Source organism: Chaetura pelagica, unplaced genomic scaffold (assembly GCF_000747805.2).
Source record: "Chaetura pelagica isolate M959 unplaced genomic scaffold, ChaPel_1.0 scaffold17, whole genome shotgun sequence".
NCBI classification, from domain to species: Eukaryota; Metazoa; Chordata; class Aves; order Apodiformes; family Apodidae; genus Chaetura; species Chaetura pelagica.
The window spans coordinates 5,098,617-5,113,664 of NW_009970726.1; the positions used below are offsets into that span (position 1 = coordinate 5,098,617).

Genomic DNA, 15,048 nt, shown 5'->3' on the forward strand with positions numbered 1-15,048 from the left:
ACTGGACTTAGCCTTCTTGACTCCCAAATACTAATTTTTATAAAGGATCAGTACTCTGTGGCAGAGCTTTGTATTTTACTTCTGTTGTTGCTTTCTTCTAACAACTGGAAAGATAGCAAGAGATTATTGTAAAAATTATTCAAAGGTTTGTCAAGCCACTTTTACCATTTGGGGTCTGGTTTTCCTTATTACATTTGAACAAAGGGAGATTATCTTTAAGCATTGCCTGTATGATGAAAACATTAATTATTTGTGTAATACTTTGTTGCCATTTGATGAGAAGCGTTTCTCTGAGTTATAAAGTCATCAAGTGCTTTGTCTTTGGTTGAGAAATACACAGAAGTAGCCAAGAATGTAGGCTTTGAGTTCACAGTAAAACATGACTAAGGAATTTAAGATCTACACAGTACTTCAGAAAACATTGGGTAAGATGTTTCCTAGCAAAGTTGGTATTTCTGCCAAGTGACATAATTCTGACACTGACAGTTTACTCTTGGATGATATTTAGAAATTTAGTACTACTAGACAGACAAAGCTTTTCCTCTGGCAGTTAATTTGAGTTCAGCCTAGTTTTTCTGTTGCTATTGAGGAGAAAAACTGGAAATAATGGGGGGAAATAAATTTTTATGTAACAACACATTTCTAAATATTTTTTTCTCTTTGTGTGTGTGTTTTGACTCCAACTTCTTCCTATGTACAAGTGTCTACAAACTCAAATTTCTCAGAAGTAGCACTTGCTGGCTTGGCGAGCAAAGAGAACTTCAGCAACGTTAGCCTGCGGAGTGTCAATCTAACAGAGCAGAACTCTAACAACAGTGCTGTGCCCTACAAGAAGCTAATGCTGCTGCAAATTAAAGGTATGCTCAGACTGCATATTCTGAAAACTTTGTACTGCCTACAGAAACTATGCCCTAACTTCACTTAAGCAAATCTGAAGGCTTCTAGAATTTTGCTGCTGGCTGCCATTTACTTACTTAATTTCTATCTAGAAGTAAACAAAGTTGTTAAAGCAATAATGGGAAATAATAGAAATTGTAGTTGATAGGAGGCAATGGGTTTTTTGCTTCCTGTGAGTAAACCCTTTTTCCTCAGTAGTTTTTAAATTCTTAGCAGTCAATTTCCATATATTTTGCTAAATGTGCTTGGATTGTTTGTATTTCATTCAAAACAAATTAGATCTTGGCATTTGATAGCAGTAGTCAAAGGAATATAATTAGCTGTGTTTTCTCTTTAGGAAGAAGACATGTTCAAACAAGATTAGTTGAACCAAGGGCCTCATCACTCAACAGCGGAGACTGTTTCCTGTTGTTAACTCCACATTTGTGTTTCTTATGGGTAGGAGAGTTTGCAAATGTAATAGAAAAAGCAAAGGTTAGTAGTATTTGGGTTTTTTATTGTTTATTTTTAGAACTGTCACAGCAGATGTCTCTAATGTAATTAAGCCTTGGTGCCAGTTGTCTCAGAGAGTCAGTGACAGGTAGATATGCAGGATTCCTGTAAATATGTTTTAGCCTGTGCACTGAATTAAAGCTGACAGAGGAGCATGTAGGTTTTGAAGCTGCAAGAGAAAAGAGGATATCCTCAGGAAACAGATTTGCACTCAAACAAGAAATAGTCTGAATTGCAGGATGTCCTTTTTATTCCTGTGCTCATTAAGATTGAGTCTTGCTTTAAGGCAAATGAAAGAATGAATGTATTTCTGTAACATTTTCTTTAGTGCAACAAGTAATAATTCTTTGCCCTGATATTTGCTCTATTATATCCTATCTACTTTTGCCCTCTCCCTGAACTAGATAGGCACAATTATTGCAAAGACTTTAGCAGTCCTGTTCAGGTAACTGTTACTCTCTTAGGCTTCAGAACTTGCAACTTTAATTCAGACAAAGAGGGAACTCGGCTGTCGAGCTTCTTACATACAGACTATAGAAGAAGGAATAAATACCCACACCCATGCAGCCAAAGACTTCTGGAAACTCCTTGGTGGACAGACAAATTACCAGTGTAAGCATTCTTGCTGTTACCATATTTGATGCATTCTCACAGTAAAGAGTTGAGTTGATCCTCTTTTAGTAGAAAGATAGTTGAATGTTAAAATCTCTTTTTATTTTTCCTTAAGCTGCTGGAAGTCCTGAAGAAGATGAAATGTATGAAGCTGCAATAATAGAAACAAATTGCATTTACCGCCTGGTAGAGGATAAACTCATTCCTGAGGATGACTACTGGGGGAAGGTGCCAAAATGTACCCTGCTACAACCAAAAGAGGTATCGTGCCACTTACTGCTCCTGTGGGAAGTGCAGGAACATACAACTGGTGACGACTTCTAGTAAATGTAAATGCTCATGGAGAGGCTCACTTGAAAACTGGGGCCTCTGTGTTTCTGAAAAGCTTCTGAGCACCTTGCTGTCTAGAGTGTGCTGGGAGTCTCAAAAAATTAGATTATGTTATTTTTAAAGTGAAATATTATTTTAGGAAGTGTAAATCTTTTTGCCAACAGTGGCTTGCTCCGAAGCCATGAAGTGCAAAACAGGTAGCACTTCAGAAAAACAAAATAAAAACCCGTTTTCTCTTTCAAGCATTTTTAGTTCTATCCTTAACAGACTTTTACCTTTCAAACAACCATTTCACCCATTTAAGTAGGAAGGAGAGCAAATTTCCAAAATAAAGACATTTACTTCAAAGTGTTCAAGTTGCTGCCTGTTTGCTGAGTCAGTTACTACACTGTATGTTCTGTCAGCCTTTCCCAGCTGCAGGACAAAGGATAGGTCTACATGGCAGTGAAAGCTGTTGTAGTTGGACAGCAGGTCAGTCATGCAACATAGCTGGGTTTTTAGTAGTAAGAGCTCTTATTGCTAGTGACCTAGCTACCCCCTAAAGATACACCTCATAGTGTTCTCCACAGTTGCTTCCAGTCATCTCCAACAATTAGATGTTGCAGCACAGACCACTGCCCTGGCCTTACTGCAGTGCTGGGTGTTAGTGTCGCTGCAAAAACTCAGCTATTTGGAGGAGTTTGTATTCAACACTCTCAGCGTTATGCAGTAGGAAACTGGAAGATCAGGTATCATCTGACCTAATGGTAGATTGTTGTTTTGGGTTTTTTTGTTTGGTTTGTTTTATAGGTACTGGTGTTTGATTTTGGCAGTGAAGTGTATGTATGGCATGGAAAGGAAGTTACTTTAGCACAAAGAAAAGTGGCATTCCAGCTAGCAAAGCACTTGTGGAATGGCACCTTTGACTACTCCAATTGTGACATAAATCCTCTGGACCCAGGAGAATGCAATCCCCTCATACCCAGGTATCAAAATTTTAATTTAGTCTCATTGCAGGTACTTAGTTTTCCTATACTTATTTCACAGTTTTTAATTTGATTAGTTGTTGTTGTTGTTTTTGTCTTGTACAGAAAGGGACAAGGACGCCCAGACTGGGCTGTGTTTGGCAGACTCACAGAACATAACGAGACTATACTGTTCAAAGAAAAATTTCTTGATTGGACAGAGCTGAAGAAACTCAATGAGAAAAATTCCAGTGAATCCCTTCACCAGAAGGTGCATATAATAAGCATGCTAGGTATTTCAAACTAAATGACCTCGCTGGGATGGAGGCCAGGGAAGCTTGTTCTCAAGGATCCAGAGCACTTTCTTTATCTTGCAGGCTTTGACCTAGGGTTCAGAACATCACCACCTAGAGTGAACCTGCAATGTTGCCTTATATTAGTGATGAGCAGCTCAGTGACTACTGTCAAAGTGGCTTTCACAAGTCATTAAATGATGACAAGATATTGATGTACTGAAATACACAGGAGTCAAATTATTTGAGTGGAACTGTGGGGTAAGAAGAAAAAAGCTATGCTGAAAGAAATCTCTTGTGTGTTTTTTGGCAGGAAGAATCCAGATCTGATTCTAAACCATATGATGTCATGCTAATGGTAGCTGTGCCCCAAACGACTGTAGGCACAGTGTTGGATGGAATTAATATTGGCCGGGGCTATGGACTTGTCGAAGGAGAAGATGGGAGACAATTTGAAATTATCACTGCATCTGTGGATGTCTGGCACATCCTGGAATTTGATTATAGTAGACTGCCTAAGCAAAGCATAGGGCAGTTCCACGAGGGAGACACGTATGTGGTGAAGTGGAAGTACATGGTGAGCACTACAGGTTAGTGAACAATTCCGTTTCATCCTGCTGCACGTGGAGAAGTGCAGTTAAAGCTGCTGCTCTTAATGGTGAGATCCAGACCTAGGCTTTCTTGGATGTGAAACACCTTTCAAAGGTTAGAAAAACTAATTCAGCCTTCCTCGACCATTAAGAAGTAGAGTTGATTATTTTGTTTCAAAGACAGTATTTAAAAAAAAAAAGGCTCTAGTGATTCTTCATACATCAAACGTAATAGTGTCCATCTCTGCTTTTACCCAACAGTGGTGTTGTGTGTGTGCACATTAAGCCAGAATTGTGCCCACAGCTTAGCACCAAAATAGCCATGCAGCTGGGGTGGTGACAGTAGTCTGAATGTCTTGCAAGAGAGGTAGGCTTAGCAAACAAGAAAAGCCTTTGCTGGGTAATGGAGAACAGTAACAATGACAGGAAAAGCCTTGCCAACTCAGTGCCCTTGCTGCCTTTTTGCTCTTTCTGGAAAATCATTACTGCAGGTTTCAGTTTCAAGTGGAAAACTTGAGCAGGCTCTGACAAAGAGCCTGAGAACAGCAGGTAAATGTTGAGAATCAGTCAGCTATTTATGCTCTCTGGAACTCTCCCTTTTGGCACTAAACTAAGAATAGGTGGCTTTTGTGGTAAGTAAAATAGAAATAGTGTAAAAATGATTGTTCCAAATAGGAAAATATTAAAATTGCTTGAAAGCAGCATAACAGCTATACAGCTTCAGGCTTTTAGCCCAAAAAATGTAAGTAAGTCAGGATCATTGAGTTTCAAATACTGGCAAATCCAAGAAAAATACTTGTAAGTCTTGGGAGAAGTGGGTAATACTAATACTGAACTGTAAACAGACTTCTAATCCAAGTGGATTAAAATATATTCCATCATTCCAAAACAGAATAAAATTTTATGTAGGAGGCAGTACTTTTATAGGCTAAATGTACAGATAAGTAAAACCCATCAATTTTAGAACTGGCTAGTGGTTTGAGTATTCTCAACTTTTAAAAAAAACAGGATTCTTTGTCCTAAGTATTTCACTTGGATGCTGTTTAGCACTGCTGAAATCAGGGCAGAAGTTTTAATATTTTTTTAAGAATCTGGTTTAAAGCTCTTGGTTATTTAAAATATTTTATTTAAATATATATGTGTATGTTGAATATTCACTGGAAGGAGCAGAATATTCTGTAACTGGTTGTATTGTTGAACTTCACCTGCTGTAAACATTGTTTGCTTATTATAACAACTAAATACTGATTATTTTTTTTAAAAAAAGAAAAGAAAATAAAAGAAAAAAAAGAGTTGCTCCTAATCCAGTTTCCATACTAACATGAAATGCTAAGTTAATTTTTAGAAATAAATCAATATAGCTTATCTAATCCTAAATTTTTTATGACTGCAAAATACTGCTTTGGTGTTTTGTTCTGTAGTTTTCCTTTCTAATATCACTTTACCAAGAAAGCCTTTCATGCCTCTGGCTTTCTCAACTGTTGCTGTTTCCAGTGTCCCTCAGCAGCCATCTACTCTCCTGCTGCCAAAGAACAGTGTGTAATGTGGAAAATGAGCCATAATGCACTCATCTGGTAACATGGCTGGACATACCATTTCACATGCAGATTGGCTCAAATGATGTCAGTTATTTTTCTCCAGATAATACCAGTTCTTTCTAAATCTCTTTCTCTGGCCAACACAGACATCTCTGCCTGTGGGCTTACATCCACCTGAGGAGACAATGTACATGGGGATGTACTGGCTTGGAGACCTAGTTTTCCTCCAATTGGAATTTTTATCTTTCCTGTTCTGGACAGGATAGTGCTGAGCTGGCAGATGAGATTAAACCACGTGCTGTTTAAGCGTATAGCCAGAGTACTTTCTTCAGCAAGTGCTTTCTTGTTTTGCAGTTGGAAGCAGGCAAAAGGGAGAGCAACAAGTAAGAGCTGTTGGAAAAGAGAAATGTGTGTATTTCTTTTGGCAAGGAAGGCACTCCACAGTGAGTGAGAAAGGGACATCTGCCCTGATGACAGTGGAACTTGATGAAGAGAGAGGAGCACAGGTGAGCACCCTGCAGACCTAGGTGGCAGTACTGGTAAGACTTTCCTGCCCAAGTAGCCACTAACATTAAATGTTGGGTGACCTTTTTTGCTTCCTCTCTTTCTGTAAAGGTCATCTTGCTGGTACAAATAGCCTGCCCTCAAAATTAATGTTGGCTTTATTCTAACTTCCAGAGACATGTAAGCTCTTTTATGGATTGTCACTCCCAAATCTGACTTATAAAAATATTGTTTCTGAGAATGCCTGAAGAATGTCTTCCCTCTCCTTGCAGGAATAGGTGAAGCACAGTTAAACACTTTTGTGTCTTCCCTTTCATACATGTTCAGGTAACAGGATGGTCTTCCTAGGGCTGAGAACAGGAGCAGCACTTTCTGTCAGCCAAGGCGTGAAAACACATTTGAATTTTTCAATCTGTTGACTCTGTAATTACAGAGTAGATTGCCTTGTTTTGCAGAGATTCTAGCAACTGCAGATACAGATGGTGTGAAGCTCAGAGTCTAGCTGTGCTTTGTCTTTAGGTGGAGTTTGGCTTTGCTGTAGCTTGACTGTTGACAGCACACAAGAAGGGAGGCTTAAAGTTAGTTTCTGTAACTGGATAATGCTGTATTTACTTTTTAACAGCAGAGTAGACATAACAAGTAAGACTTCATAAAGGACTTCATAAAGGAAATAGACTTGACCCAGTGTTGGACTAGTTTTTGGTCCATCAGCTGGGCATAATCAGCAGAAGGCTTTCACTGGCTTAAAAGGCATTTTGTTTAGAGTTATGTGGGGAAGAAGAACCACTTTTCCACACCGAGAGTATGGGATGCTGTGCAACACAGCTGATTTAACAATTGGTTATATCATTTTCATAATCAAAATGTAATGCTTAATGAGTAAAGAATATGCATATTGTCACATAAACCAGTTGACCTCAAATAGTGAACTTACTCAGTTCCTACAGTATCTCATAATACTTTCAAAGAATATCTGGCAAGATGGCCCAGTCCTGTAAAGAATTCAAATAATGGTTACTTTAAACTCTTTTAAATTAAAGTTTATTTGGTATTCCTTCTCCTCTGAAACTATTGATGGTTGGATTCCAACTAGAGGTTTCTTTTAATATGCAGGTCACATATGAAACCCATTGCATGCCGATCTATATGGTAATTTAAACAACAGTCAGCAGTTGCAAAGTGTAAGGGAAGCTATCTTCGTGGGTGGCCATAACAATAACATTTTTAATAATGCCTACAGACTAGTTTTCCTGAGTCTGTATATTTGCTTTGTTGTTTCAATGAAGAGTGGTGCTTTTAATTTCCAGGTACAAGTGCTTCAAGGGAAAGAACCACCATGCTTCCTGCAGTGCTTCCAAGGAGGGATGATTGTGCATGCTGGAAGAAGGGAAGAGGAAGAAGAAAATGCACAAAGTAAATTACTGTTAGTTAAGAGCTTCTGCCCCCAAATCCTTTTTTACCTACTGCAAAGGGCTTTGAATTCAGTGTCAGCCACTATGCTCTGTAGAAAATAGAAATGAGTGGCATAAAACCCATGAGGCAGCTTTGCCATGCTTTGTTTCAAGGTAGTTTTTCTTCTTTGAGCTTAGAATGGATTTTGTCACCCTAGAGCAAGCTGACTTAATTGTATTGATACGCATATAAATTATTCTATTTGGGTTTTTAATTAAGCAAAGTGCCTGTTTGCTTTAAAATACATTCTTTTCTACACAGTCTGGGCAAAAGAGTATTTTTATTAGCAGTTCTCCTGCACCAAGGAGAACTCCAAGCTTTTGTTACCCATTCATAACTTTTTGCAACATGTTCTGGAATACTGCAGTTGAGGTAGGAGAATTTCTGTTTGGGTGTAGCTTGGACATGTTGCAGTTCATGTCTGAATGTGACCTCCTGTGCCTAAGGTGTACAGGGGAAGAGGAGCTGAATAGGACTGCTGTATTTGTTTCCCTTTTTTTCCTGCACAAAAAAAAAGCAGAAACTTGACTCTTTTGCTTTGTTAACCTCATCAGCTCTCAACACTTGCAGAAAGGTTTCATAAGGCATCTTTTCTGCAACAGGAGTTCTCAAGATGTGTTAGCCAAACCTGCTGCTTAGCTAGTTTATTCTGTGGCAATGTAGACATGCGATATGTGAAATTCATCTAGTATGAGAACAGCTGTTCCAGGGCAGAGGTCTTGAATTTTCAATCCCATGTTTCTGTATAATGCTGCTGCACTGTTCCTGTCTGCTCCAGGTGACTGGAGGCTATATTGCGTGCGAGGAGAAGTTGCCAATGAAGGAAACTTACTTGAAGTAGCATGTCACTGCAGCAGCCTGCGTTCCCGGACATCCATGATTGTCCTCAATATAAATAAAGCTCTTATCTACCTGTGGCATGGCTGCAAAGCACAGTCTCACACCAAGGATGTAGGAAGAACAGCAGCCAATAAAATAAAAGAACAGTGAGTGTCTGACCTATATTTTGGAGATGTTTACACAGGCTACCCGTTTACTTTAAATAGTCTGCCTCCAAAAAAAGTTTTTAAAAATGAAGCTATAGAGCTGTTATCTGAGTACAGCTGCAATATGTGCATGCTTGGTGAGGAGAAGACATAACAGGTTGTAGTTTTGGTGGAGTGGGAAAACCATGTTCTGTCATCATTTTCACTTAAGGTCAAATGCACTTATTCTTCCTACTGTAATAATTACAGTTGCAAAAAAACCAGTCTCTTTCCACTTGGATGGAGGTGTTCAATACCTGAACAGCAAACTAAATCCCAGTTGATAGAAGGATTAGAATCAAGCTTTGTGAATATGGAAAAGGAAATAAATCTGAGAAAGTGTGTGAGGAGGGCAGCAGTAGTTATGAACAGGGGCAGTGAGAAGCCCTATTGTGAGCTCACGTGAGCATCTCCTCCTCTCTGGGTATATGATCAGAAATCCTATGAAATTGGTTGCTGAAATCTGTCTTGTTTGTTGATAATTTTTGTCATAATTCTCAAAAAGCCTATGTTGACATGAAGTGTGCAGCAAGCCTATGGGGTGGTTTTGGGTTCTAAAATATGAGTAGTCAGCAGGTTTGTGTTAGCTGTGTTCAGGGCAGGAAGGTTGGGTTCACGATCTTTCTGTGCATTTTGTAGGTGTCCACTGGAGGCAGGACTGCACAGCAGCAGCAAGGTGACCATACATGAATGTGATGAAGGGTCGGAGCCCTTGGGATTCTGGGACGCGTTAGGAAGGAGAGATCGAAAGGCCTACGATTGCATGTTGCAAGGTAGACCTGCATTCCTGGTTATGGCACTCACTTTACTGGTCTACAGTATTGTAAGATGTAGTGTAAAGCTTTTTAAGAACTTCTGGATAGTTGAGATGATCTCTTCAGAGAGATGCTTCCAGATCTTAACTTACTTAACTCTGCAGAGTTAAGACTGTTCTACAAGGAAAGCGCTGGAAAACAAAGTGTTTCAATTTGTTCTCTGCCCCTTCTGCAGCCCCTCTGTATTCATGCAGCACACAGCAGCAGTTAACTCTGTTACCAACACATTGTGCTTCTCTTCTGATGGGATTAGGGGGTGGTTCTGCATGCATTCTTGTCCAGTCTTTGCTTTGCAACTGCCAGCAAAGGTAGCAGGGGGACTGATTAACCAAACGGAAAATTTGTCAACTAAAATGTAAACTCTGAGATGGATCTGCTTCACTTCAGCTGCAAAAGAGCCCCTTATGAAATGGCTGATCCTAGCCAGGATCAGGTGCACACTTAGAGCAGCCAGTCTTTTAGCCCAAGTTTTGACAGCTGTTGCTAGCCCCCCAAGGTATCCCATGGTCTTCCTTGATTTTTCAAAAAACAGACAATGTACTGCCACTCTAAAAGCTGAATTATTTTTTTTTTCTATGTATCGCTGGCATTTTCTATGGTAAATCTTCATTGTTGTTCTTTAAAGATCCTGGAAAGTTTAATTTCACCCCCCGCCTGTTCAGCCTCAGTAGTTCATCAGGAGAATTCTCAGCCACGGAGTACGTTTACCCTTCAAGAGACCCTGCTGTCATCAATTCCATGCCATTCTTGCAAGAGGATCTTTACACTGCCCCACAGCCAGGTATATGCTTTAAAACACTTAAGTAGCATGAAAACAGGTGTTCCCTGCATTGAGCAGTGATTCAGTAACTGTAATAATTTTTAACGTGATTTATCAAAGGAAAATGTGTGACTGTGATGATGCATGATAGCATTGAGCAGTAATAGTAATTTTTCCATTATAAAGATGCTGATAACTAATCAAACATACATGTCTCCCAAAAGCTTGCTATAAAAATACATGTTTATATGAGACACTGAGTTCCGCTGAGGATCAGCTGGATGAATAACAAAAGGGATTGGTGAGCTTTGAAAGGATCCTGTTCTGATGCTGACTGGGTTTGTTTAGGGCATTTCAAGAACTAAAATGTGGCTGATGATGGATTTGTTCGTTTTTTGGCTGCATAGCACTGTTCCTGGTTGACAATCACCACGAAGTGTACCTGTGGCAAGGCTGGTGGCCTGTGGAAAACAAAATTGCTGGATCAGCTCGAATCAGGTGGGCTACAGACAGGAAATGCGCCATGGAGACAGTGCTCCGGTACTGCAAAGGTAACAGATTGCTGTGCCTGGCTGTTCCCAGTGTGTCCTCCCTTCCCATGCCTTACTGTCACTAGCTGAAAGGTACTGAGGTGCTTCCCCAAAGACCCTGATAAACATCACTGTATTCTCTGCTCTTCCTTAGCAAAACATTTGTGTAGTAATGGCATTGTTCCCAAATCACTGACTCAGTTCTCAGAGGAAACACTTTATTTCTCTTCTGTGTCCCCACTGTGGGAGAATAATTCAGAAATTAGATCCGTAAAAGTGAATTCTGAGAACAGTCTCTTAAACATGAGTGCTTTCTGTCTAGCTCCTCTTAGATTTTAGAAACTTCTGTGTATCAAAAGACTAAATGAAGACATTGTTTGCTGATGTAACTGGGTTTTAGTGGGGGAGGTGGAAAGACTTTGAAGACTGGGAACAGGTCTTACACGGAAATAAGTGGTCAGTGGAAATGCTGGAGCCCAGAGCTGTAGCTCTGTCCTCATTTCTACATGACATAGTTATTGCCACTCAGTGTGCTGTGATTCAAGCTCCAATTGGTGATCATTTAAGAGTACACTGGCCAGTGTATTTTCTGCACTAGTAGAGTTTCCCTGAGACATCGTAATACTTTCGTCTCACTTTATGTAAGGTTATGTGAGGCTGGGAACGGACCTTGCGTCTTCTGATGGAGTGTAAAGAAAGAAAGGTTTGGGATTACCATCCAGGAAAGGGCATAAGTAACAGCCATGTTCTATTAGTTCAGAGCAGCTTCCCACTGTGAATAAGTCAGGAGAACTTTATTGGTGCAAACTGTGTTCTCTTGCAAGGAAAGTCTGATCACTTACAGACCTTCAGACCTCATGATGCCACTGATTTCTTCTGTAGCAAATAAACTTTACAACTTGTGACACAGCTGGTGGTATCTCTCATCTTCTCCCATAGAAATGTGTATATTTGAAGAGGGAAAGCAATATCCTTGTTGGATTCCACCCTTATGAGGATGAGCCAGTCTCTCCTTTCCAAATCTGCAGGTTGAATAGGAGTAGGAGCAAGTCTTTTGTTTCGACTCAGTTGTCTCTTGTCACTGAGGGGAAGAGACAGCTGAAAAGCAATACTGGAGACACTGAAACGTGACCTTTATTGGGCTGTATTACTGCTTTTTGTAGTTCATCTGCTGGTATCCCTGGCACTGCTCTGCCAAACAATAGTATTGGTTTAGAAATGGGGTGCTAAAGACAGGATAGTAATTTGAAGAGTGAGAATTTGGCAGTGACTGCCGAATTCTTAAAGAAGAGGGCAGTTACTTGTTTTTCACCACCCCCAGTTTTTGGGAGTCAGGAGTGATGAGATGCATTTCTTTGAGATCATTACATACAGTGGGCTTCACAGCAGAAGTGAATGTCAGCACAGAGGAACAGAGCCCCATGCAGTGGGAATGCCCAGAGTAGCTCAGCAGGCTAGTGAGAGAGATGGAAGTAAGATCCCTGTCTCAGTGTCCCTGATGCAGTGCTGTAATCTTCTGGTAATGGAAATCAGGTTTTCTGGCCCCAGCAGAGATGGAATCAGATACACATGCTGAGGTTTGGATACTTTTCCAGATTTCTTGAACTTCACAGAGTTCAGTGATGGGAAAATGGATTAATACCTTCTGCACTGGATTGAATTTGCTGCATCTGAGTCTGATGCACAGTAGAAAGCTCTTCAGTGACTCCTTATGGGTCTGAAGTTTAGCATATGTATCCTAGCACAAGTTTTTTTGCTGAGTGCTCTTTTCCTCTGGCCATGACTTTGCAGCAATTGTGGCTTTATCCTCGTTGCCATGAGGTAGTTCTCAAGAGCTTTGGGTTGTGTGGTTGGATTGGTACAGAGCAAGTTTATTACTGTTAAAGACCAATTCTACTTGTACTGTTTCTATGCTAAAGCTGATGCCACCTTCTTTAGCAGTTTTTCACAGTTCTAACTATGCTGTTCTGATGATCTCTTACTTTCATGATCTGGGATTCTGTCAGCCACTTCAAAATTTCATTGCCTCGAGCTGTCAGGGCTGACTAGCTCCCATGTGTTGTTACTTATCAAGGTGGAGAAATTGAATTTCAGGAGATACCAAAGCTGCTGGAATTATTTTGACTACCAGAATAGAGTTGAGTGATCAGAAGCATTAAAATGCTTTTCTCTTACTTTTCTCCCTCCATTTCTTCCTCATCTATGTCCCTCTCCTCCCCTTGTCCCTGCCTTTCCTTTCTTCCATCCTTCCCCTTCAGTGATGAGGGCATCACCTTGTGCTGAGGGCCAAGTTCATGCATTGCAAATGTTTCTCCACATACATACTAAAAAATTTTACCTACACTGGAACATTAGCAAACACCACACTCCTTTTATCTCTTTGCTCAATTACTGAAAGTGGTGCAGTGCAACTAGGGCAGATTCACACATACTTTTTAAATGCAAAGTTTTTAAGTGCTTGTTGAATCATTCATGTTAGAATGAACAAATAAGCCACAGTGAAAATATGTGGAAGAGAAGGCTTAAAATCAAATATTCAAATTATAAATCTCCTGTATAGTTAAAGCACTCACATTTTAATATCTTTGTTAGACTATTTCACAGAGCTTTTACCTCTAGCATTTAGTTTCATGTGAGCATATTCCCCCTAATCAGTTTGCTCCCAACATCTGATGAAAGCCAAACCTGTGACTTTGAGGTTTTGCAGACCTGATGGAAATAGGATGTCCAGCCAGGCTCTCCATTTGCATTCAGTACAGGTGTTGTATCAGTTCCTGGGGTACTGTGTTCTTTTAGACCATGTTGCCTGGCAGTCTGCACACAGAAGTGCAGGTAGGGACTACAGTAAAAAAGAGTCCTGTGTAATGAATTTATATGCTCTGGAGGAAGTCTTAGTGCATTAAAGATGCTCTGAGTTGGAATGTAGGGAATAACAGAATCTTGCAAGAAGTCATTTTTAGGGAAGTTACAGCCCTCTGAAGTGAGGTGGTATCATTTTGCTCTGTTAGTTTGACCCAATTCTGGACTTGGCAATATCTTCAGCTTTTCCACTGCCTAGCTGGAAGAAACATTTAATTAGATTAAGTTGTTTAAATCCAAGTAAGATAAAGGTACAGCTTTTTTTTTTTTAATATAGCCCCTCCCAGTCCCTGACTGCCTGTCTGTCTCTCTCCAATAATAATTGGAGTTTATCAGTACTTTTGAATCCTTGGGGAATTAAATAGTTTAACCAACAGGGCCTTTTTCACCAGTTCTTGGTATAATGACTCTAACCACTTAATCTGATAAAGCATCACTCCTAGGCAGGGTTATGTCAATGTCCTGTATAGTATGCATGTTTTAAAGACACAGGACTGTCTTTCAAAGTCATCATTAATAACCCTCTAGCTACTGCAATACTGTTGCTGACTTTCAGATCCCATTCCTTCAAATTTGTAATAACAAAATGATTGTGTTAGACCTCAGTATCCCACCTTAAGAACACTTTCAACATTCTCACTTAGGCCTCCAAACATCAGCTTTGTTTGCTGCTGGCAGGACACTTCTGAACACACCAGAAGGTTTCATTTACCTGAATTTGGTTAATTTCAGGTCATCACATTCTGCTTACTCTATTCTAATTCTGTTTTTTTAAGATAAGAAATCCATTCAGTTAGGAAGTAAATGTGGGGAATTTTCAGCAGATGTGGTTTGATCCTTGTGATCAGATACAGTAAAAGACAGATTTAGTGGAACTGTAAAACATGTTAAAAGGTACCATGCTACATTAAAAAAATCCTGGTGAAATTAATTCCTACTGCCTTAACTTACTTCAGCTTTTCAGGAAAGAATCAATTAAACATACTAATGAGATCCCTTTGGATAGTAGGTGACATTGCAAAATATGGTACTGTTTGTAATTTCTCTTTCTTCTTTGTTTTTTAGGAAAGAATGTAAAGAAGCCCCCAAAATCCTATCTAATTCATGCTGGCCTTGAACCTCTGACTTTCACTAATATGTTCCCAAGTTGGGAACACAGGGAAGACATTGCAGAGATCACAGAAATGGTAAGTTTCTTCATTGCACAGACTGTCCCCTATTGCTAGGAATTGTGTCTTGTGTTGTCAGTAACATTGTTTGTGCTGTCAAGCCCCAAAATCCAGAGCATGAACTAGCAAAGTACAGGTCAAGAGTCTGCACAGGAGAAAAAATGATGTAATTCTGACTGGGAGTGTGGATATCAGAGGCATTCCTGGTTGTTTTTTTATGTAGCGAAAAAAAAAATTA

The 15,048-nt window shown here is 39.8% G+C and overlaps 1 protein-coding gene across 1 annotated transcript in view; it reads left to right on the forward strand.

Annotated features, from left to right (window-relative positions):
* The window catches only part of SVIL (supervillin), a 66,062-nt gene that overhangs the window by 49,084 nt on the left and 1,930 nt on the right, over positions 1-15,048 (forward strand). Inside the window, 14 exon segments of the mRNA XM_010007036.1 lie at positions 702-857; positions 1,235-1,371; positions 1,854-2,001; positions 2,117-2,262; positions 3,121-3,296; positions 3,402-3,546; positions 3,882-4,158; positions 6,051-6,202; positions 7,508-7,613; positions 8,431-8,638; positions 9,317-9,450; positions 10,118-10,273; positions 10,660-10,803; positions 14,707-14,828. Of these exon segments, the coding sequence (XP_010005338.1) occupies positions 702-857; positions 1,235-1,371; positions 1,854-2,001; positions 2,117-2,262; positions 3,121-3,296; positions 3,402-3,546; positions 3,882-4,158; positions 6,051-6,202; positions 7,508-7,613; positions 8,431-8,638; positions 9,317-9,450; positions 10,118-10,273; positions 10,660-10,803; positions 14,707-14,828 (2,207 nt within the window).